Source organism: Podarcis bocagei (assembly GCF_964188305.1).
Source record: "Podarcis bocagei genome assembly, chromosome: 13".
Classification (NCBI taxonomy): Eukaryota; Metazoa; Chordata; class Lepidosauria; order Squamata; family Lacertidae; genus Podarcis; species Podarcis bocagei.
This window is the reverse complement of record NC_138138.1, coordinates 44,639,784-44,647,979: the sequence shown is the minus strand read 5'-3', so window position 1 is coordinate 44,647,979 and position 8,196 is coordinate 44,639,784. Positions and strand designations below refer to the sequence as shown.

Genomic DNA, 8,196 nt, shown 5'->3' with positions numbered 1-8,196 from the left:
TGTGCCTATGATGGATGTGTTCACAGCATTAGCACCCCTTAATGGTGTACTTTTTGTCATAGCTGTAGCCTTTGGATTCAAACAGATATCAAACATTGCTCTGTGCCTCTTTCTCCAGCTTTCTGCTTTATTCCATGTCACATCGCTGCAAACTACCAACTCTAAACCCAGGCTTTGTACTTCCAACCAATTGAGAGAGGAGCCCCAACCATTTCATGTCTTTCATACAGCCTCCTTTCTTTTGTTCTCCTAATGGCCCATCACCCAGGCAATCATCTCAACACAGGGAGGTACCCTCGCTTAAATTTTATATATTTTAATACTTGCTGGATCCAGGGGATTTTACATGCAGCCTACTTCTCATTGTCCCAGCCCAAATTCATAACAGTGTATAAAATGATACAATATTAAAAGCTAAAATACACAAGACCAAGACCAAGAAATAGCAGAATATAAGCTGTTCAAGTCCAATGAATGATTGTATACCATTAGAAAGAGTAATATTTGATGGTAGAAGATCCTTGTATAGGAATTTTATTTCATTAGATGTATTCTAATGTGACTCCAACTCTCCTAGTGGGATCCTACTACCATGCATGAAGGTGTAAATGTGGAGTTCATTGGAATCTCCCGACCTTCTTCATTAAACAGTGCTAGGTCCTTCATAAACCTTATACTACTTGGGGTTTTTATGTGCTGTTTAAGGGATAGCCACTGACTTATCCTAAAAATCTACACTGGAGTGGGGCAGGATTTATATTAACACAGCCACATGCAGAAAAATAAGATGGGATTAGACAGGGTAAAACTGTTCATCTCTAGCGTAGAAAAGTTGTGGGAAAGAGCATCAGGGCAGAATAGTACAGTGCTGAAGCCTAAGGGTTAAATCCTGTGGGGTGGCAGACTGGGTGCTTCTTTTCAGGGATACATGCAAATTGCTTTCTAGATATTATAACCAGTGACACAGATTTTTGATTTCTTCAGAATTTTCTTCTTATTAGATGCTCCCTATTGTTCAGCTCAGGCCTCAGCAAAATAATGTAACATTTTGGGGAAAAGATGCAACCCAACAAGCCAGCACTGGAGGCTAAGATAGAGAAGATCTTCACAGCCACCATGTATTTCCCCTTTGTGCTCATGTAGGTAGGAACAAAGGATAACCAAACACTGCAAAAAACCAACATGCTAAAAGTGATGAACTTGGCTTCGTTGAAACTGTCAGGTAATTTCCGGGCAAGGAAAGCCACAGTGAAACTGACCATAGCTAGGAAGCCCATGTAGCCCAAGACACAGTAAAAGAAGGTCACAGTCCCCTCATTGCACTCCAGTACAATTTCTTCAGGCAGCGACTTCATATCAACATTAGGGAATGGAGGAGAGATCACCAGCCACAGAGTGCAGATGAGTGCTTGGATAAGGGAGCAGGAGAGGACAATAGAGTTTGCCAGTCCCTTCCCCACCCACTTCCTCATCCGGGATCCTGGTTTTGTGGCCATGAAAGCCAGAACCACAGTGATGGTTTTTGCCAACACACAAGAAACAGCCACTGAGAAGATGATGCCAAAGGCAGTTTGTCGGAGGAGACACGTCACCTTGTCCGGATATCCAATGAACAGTAATGCAGAAAGGAAGCAAAGCAAGAGGGAGATGAGCAGAGCGTAGGTGAGGTCCCGGTTGTTGGCTTTCACAATAGGAGTGTCCCTGTGCTTCACAAATATTTCCAGTACCAGTGCTGTAATGAAAGCAAAGGAAAGACCAGAACAGGCTAACCTGAGGCCCATAGGTTCTTCAAAGGACAAGAAACTTCTACTCTTGGGAATACATATATTCTTATCTTTGTTTGGATACTTTTCATCTTCACATTCATAGCAGTCATTCATGTCTGACAAAGAAAAACATGGTCCTTAATCCCAAAAATTATGACCAACATGCCACTACTCTTCCTCTATTTTTTTATTTTATTTCAAAATTTTGGACTAGTTTTTAAAAATTAAAGTAGGACCTTTATAATACATAATTAAAATGATTTACAGAGTGTTCAAGGAGTTCCAAACAATAAATATTAAAAATGATAGACCCATGCCCATTTCACCTATCCAATGTAGAATACTGACAAAAAGCACGAGGGCCACCGTGACACTTCTTGATCTACAGCTAGAAGCCAACTCAAAATTTTCTGTCACTGTTCTATTATTCATTCATTCAATTTATACACCCGTTGTGAAGGTCTCACAATAAGATCAACCAACGGCCTGGTTAAGAAGGCATTCAATAGATGGGGAGCCCCTGCAGAGAAGGCCCATTCTCATGTAGCCACCCTCCGGACCTCTTGAGGAGGAGACGCACGAAAGAGGGCCTCAGAAGATGATCTCAGGGACCGGGTAGGTTCATATGAGAAGAGGCGGTCCTTGAGGTATTGCAGTCCTGAGTCATTTACGGCTTTATAGGTCAAAACCAGCACTTCGAATTGGGCCTGGAAACTAATTGGTAGCAGTTGGACCAGGATCAGTGTAATATGGTCAAACTGTCCTGCTCTAGTGAGCAACCTGGCCGCTGAATTCTGCACTAGCTGAAGTTTTTGAACCGTCTTCAGAGGCAGTCCTACATATAACACAGTGCAGTAATTTAACCTTGAAGTTACCAGAGCATAGACAACAGTAGTTAGGGTATCCCAGTCCAGATAGGAGCATAGCTGGGTCACCAGCTGAAGCTGATGGAAGGCACTCTGGGCTACTGAGGCCACCTGAGCCCTGAGCGACAGCAAAGGATCCAGGAGTACCCCTATGCTACGAATCTGCTCCTTCAGAGGAAGTCTAACCCCATCAGGAGCAGGTGATCTCCCAGCCATCTTGTCTAGGGAACCACCCACTAACAGTGCCTCAGTCTTATCTGGATTGAACTTCAGTTTGTTGGCTCTCATCCAGTCCATTACCAAGGCAAGACACTGGTCCAGCACTTCCACTGCTTCATCTGCAGATGTAAAGGAGAAATAGAGCTGAGTGTCATCAGCATACTGCTGACAACGTACTCCGAACCTCCGAATAACCCCACCCAGCGGTTTCGTATAGATGTTAAACAACATGACGGATAGGATTGAGCCCTGCGGAATCCCACATTGAAGGTTCCACGGGGCTGAAAAGCACCCCCCAAGTAACACCCTCTGGGAACGACCATCCAAGAAGGACTGGAACCACCTCAAAGCGGTGCCACCCAACCCTAGTTCGGAGAGTCGCTCCACAAGGATACAATGGTTGATGGTATTGAAAGCTGCTGAGAGGTTGAGAAGAATGAACAGGGACATGTTTCCCTTGTCTCTCTCTTGACAGAGGTCATCATAAAGCAGTTTCTGTGCCATAACCAGGCCTAAACCCCAATTGAAATGGATCCAGAAGATCAGTTTCTTCCAAAACCACCTGGATCTGGTCTGTGACCACTCACTTCAGAACCTTGCCCACACTTGGTAGTTGCTCACACTTAGTAAAGGTAAAGGTAAAGGTACCCCTGCCTGTACGGGCCAGTCGTGACCGACTCTGGGGTTGCGCGCCCATCTCCGGGTCATGTGGCCAGTGTGATGAAGGACCGAAGGATGGGAGCTCACCCCGCCGCGGGGATTCGAACCGCCGACCATACGATCGGCAAGTCCTAGGCGCTGAAGTTTTACCCACAGCGCCACCCACTCACACTTACTCCTTAATTAAGGAATGATAGTGTAATTCAGTCTTTGCAAATTTCTACATTTGATTACCTAATCAACACCTTTTAACTGTTTTCTGTTTCACACTTCATCAAACATTACGACACAATTCTCTGAAGTTGAAGTGCATCAGAATACATGTTTAAATATGTTACCAGAAAGTAAATGCACATTCAAATATTATTTTAAGGAAAACTATATTATTTGTAAGCCTGGATGAGGGTGATATGATTACATACTTCCAGCTGTTACAGAACCCTCCTGGCTCATCTGAAAATCCACTTTATACTAATCCTGGTGGATCTTTCTATAGGATTCTTCCTTATTAACAGCATTCAACATCCACAATCACAAATTATCACACACACACACACACACACTTTCATTAGTCCCTCTTCAGCAAGATTTCTCAATATTTCATAAACTGTCAAATGGAATCTTGGTGAATGCATCATTTCATATGCATGTTCTCGATTAGAGGCAACAAGCTATAAATATATGCAGTAAATTTCTTACCCTCTTTGTCTGAAATCTTCCCTTCTGGACATGGGATGCAATCATAGCAGCAAAATGCTTCCCCCTCCTTCACCTTCCTGCAAAAACCAGGGCGGCAGGTCTCAGTACATACAGACTTAGGCTGTGTCTAATACACAAATGAGATATATATATATATGTTTAAAATAAGTGAGTTCAAAGAAAAGCTAAAAGGAAAAGTTAAGCTCTTCCTTAAAAGGGATTTGCAAAAGAACAACAGCATTCATTTCAGGAATTCATTTAATAGGTTGTTTCAATTCCATTTTGACTCATTTTCTGGCATTTTCCATTTACTCAACGTGCAAACTCCAATAAATTGTTGTGTTTTTTTGCAGTTACTTTTGTGGATAGTAATGTTTTTTATATCCTCTATAGCAAGCACAGGCAAACTCCGGCCCTCCAGATGTTTGGGACTACAATTCCAAATGGACCCCTGTTTTACTGAAATATTTGTACCTGCAAGCCATAGATAGGTTTCTTTCTAATTTTGGTGAAAACCACTGATGCAATTTGTTCAGGCTTGTCAAGAATGACACACTTTCATTGGTTGACAAAGGTCAGAGTTGTTCAAACACGACTAATGCTTTACTTTTTTATAAAACTATTAATAGATTTTTGAGAAACGAACAATTGAACAACATAATTAATGTATTCCTTGCCCATTAAAGCATATGGGAGCTAGAAGCAACCTTTTATTTTTTATCTTAATGCAATTCTATTTTTAAAATTATCTTGTGAATTAAACAAACTGTGTGGTGTGATCCAATGTATTTTTGTGCAATCTGTATTATATTATCATCACACATCCTTGCCTTGAGTCTTTTAGCAAGCCACAATAGAGAGCCACCGCTCTATAAGTGATGGCAGGTGACTCCACTGAGCTATTCAACTGTGGGCTTCATATCAGTATCAAAGGGGGAACATTCAGATGCCCTTGAAAATGATCCTTAGTGACTGCCAGAGGGTACCAAGGTAAAGGGAGGTGTAAGGACTCCCTTGTTGATGATATTGTACAAAACATTTTAAACACCAAAGACCTTACTTTGTTCTTTACTTCTGTCTAGGAATATAGTTTGGGACTCGGGTGGCGCTGTGGGTAAAACCTCAGCGCCTAGGGCTTGCCGAGCGCATGGTCGGCGGTTCGAATCCCCGCGGCGGGGTGAGCTCCTGTCCTTCAGTCCCAGCTCCTGCCCACCTAGCAGTTCGAAAGCACCCCTAAGTGCAAGTAGATAAATAGGTACCACTTTATAGCGGGAAGGTAAACGGTGTTTCCGTGTGCTGCGCTGGTGCTGGCTCGCCAGAGCAGCTTCGTCACGCTGGCCACGTGACCCGGAAGTGTCTCCGGACAGTGCTGGCCCCCGGCCTCTTAAGTGAGATGGGCGCACAACCCTAGAGTCGGACACGACTGGCCCGTACGGGCAGGGGTACCTTTACCTTTAGGAATATAACAACCAGAGGTTATAGGGATTAAGCTTTTGTTATGGGACTTAAGTAAAAGTTGATGTCACATCATGTTTGTTCCTTATCAAAGCATTGTCATAAATTTGGGACATAGGCACAGATGTGTGGCAGCCCACATATTTCAGATACTATCTAGGTCGGCCGATTGGGTACAATTTGTATTTATATTGTTATATGGCATACCAGCCTCTGAGCAGTGAGAGAATCTGGGGTGATTTACGCAGGAGTTTGATTTCCTTTTATTGAAGGTCAGTGGAGACCACAGTGTCTTTAATATATATGGCTTTATTTAAACATTTTAAATTACGGCTTTATTTAAACTAGTTCAGCACAGAGAACCTGGGTTTCACCCAGACTGATCCTTCAAACTCATAACAATAAATTGAATATCAACAAAATCTTTTTAGGATTCACTTCTTCATATTGTCAGTTAATATATTCATTTTCAGTGTAACAGGAACCAGTATAGAGGCTGTGCATTTAGCTTATAACATTAATACATAGCTTGTGCTATTTTTAATCCGATTTTATAAAGGCTGAAAAATGCACAATGAAATTATCTTTGTATGTTATGTTAAAGTGTTTGCATTAACAAATGGCTGATGTTTGCATCCTACCTGGTTAAACCAATGGTGCCATTTTATGGCTCCCTCATTGATGGTCAATGCTTGCTGTGGAGGAGCCAGGGAATCCACCCTTCCTACCTTCACTCTCTGAAAGGATTGGTTGGAGGAAACAATCCAATTGGTGATATCAAATCCAGCTAGTATCTCCCCATTCTGGTCCAAGGAAATCTTATCTCCAGCACTGTTGTTAAATGAGATACCCCTCAGAAAATAATGGAGCTAGATAGAAAAAGGAAGAGAAAGTATAGAAAGGCTTCAATTCAGCAAGGGACAATCATGATGTTCACTTTCATCGCAAGTTTTTTTTTTAATATTTAATCAATTTTTTGATACAAACATCAACTGCAAAAGACATATACTGAAACACCATAATAAGAGTAATAGCACAATTTGACAATTCAGATTTGGATACACTGATATACCTATGACTATACCTTTTTAAAAACAACAACAGTACTTTCCCACCTCTCTCGCCTCCCTCTACTTCCCACCACTATTCGCCTTATCACTTAAATATTCGTTCCAGATTTCTTCATATTTTTCCATTCTTATTTTGCGTCGTCATACAATTCGTTTGTATGTAGCTAATCTGTCCATGGGGTCACGAAGAGTCGGACACGACTAAACGACTAAACAACAACAACAACAACAAATCTGTCCATATATCAATCCATGTGATCAATGGAATCTTTTTGCGGCTCTTCCATTTCATCAAAACAAGGTTTTTTGCTTCCAATATAGCACAGTACATCCAATTTTTTTTTACCCCTTGAAATCTCCCACGTTTCCAAAATATAATTTAGAATTAAATTCAGTTCCCATAAATAACAATTTCTTTTTATTCCTCCTCACCTCACACCAAAACGATCTTATAATCGGGCAGTTAATAAACATGTGTATTAAGTTCACATTTTTACTCCCACATCTCCAGCAATTGTCTGCACTTGTTATTTTCTTCTGGTATAGTTTTTCTGGAGTCCAGTGGACTCTGAATATTATTTTCTGTTGAATAAGTCTTAGTCTTAGATCCATAGAGGCTATTTCTGTTGATTTTATATTTGACTCCCATATATCATTTGTCATCTGTACCCCTAACTCTTCACTCCATTTTTGTCTATCATATTCTAAATCGTATTTCTCCTGTTGAGTAGAGTTTATATAGTGCAAGTGTAGGGTTTTTTGCTTTTGTTGCAGAGATTAAATCTTGTAGTAGCATGGGTGTTTCTGATGCTGCAATAGCATCAGGGCCAAACTGCCTTTCCAACATAGGTTTCAATTGGATGTATTGCCATTGTGTTTCACTGGTTAATCCGTACTTTACTTGCAAAGTCTTATATTCCACAAATTTGTAATTTTCATCAGTTAATTGATTCAATGTCAAAATACCTTTTCTTCATCCAATTTGCCAAATTATTACTTGATTTCCAATTTTTAATTTTGGGTTGGCTCATATTGTTAATTTCTCATGCTGATAGGGGTCATCATTATTTTTATTTATATTCATCCAAATTTTTATAGGTGCTGTAATAGTCTCCAGGATAATAGGATATTTCATAAAATTGGAGCCGAGTTTAGTCCACCCTTCAAGAGGTTCAAAGAAACTATATTCAAGAGTAGCCCAATTGGGAATCATGCTAGCTCTCCAATAATTAGTCTTACTCAACAGGTAAGCCTGGTGGTCCAGTTCCAGATTTGGGAACCCAAAACTGCTTTCCTTATTTGGAAGTTGCATTTTATTTAGTGATAGTTTTGGTGGCTTTGTACCCCACAGGCATGATCTAAATAGCTGATTTATTTTTTGTAAGTATAGTTTGGGAATATATTTTGTTAATCCTCTTAGAATGTATAAAAGCTTTGGAACAACATTCATTTTGAGGACAT

General features: G+C 40.7%; 1 protein-coding gene across 1 annotated transcript in view; it reads right to left on the bottom strand.

Moving 5' to 3' along the window:
- Positions 1-980: 980 nt before the first annotated feature.
- The window catches only part of LOC308570725 (vomeronasal type-2 receptor 26-like), a gene marked incomplete at both ends in the record, with an annotated part of 30,875 nt that continues 23,659 nt past the window's right edge, over positions 981-8,196 (bottom strand). Inside the window, 3 exons of the mRNA XM_081165636.1 lie at positions 981-1,882; positions 4,211-4,337; positions 6,307-6,534. Of these exons, the coding sequence (XP_081021762.1) occupies positions 981-1,882; positions 4,211-4,337; positions 6,307-6,534 (1,257 nt within the window). The remainder of the gene's footprint in view (positions 1,883-4,210; positions 4,338-6,306; positions 6,535-8,196) is intronic.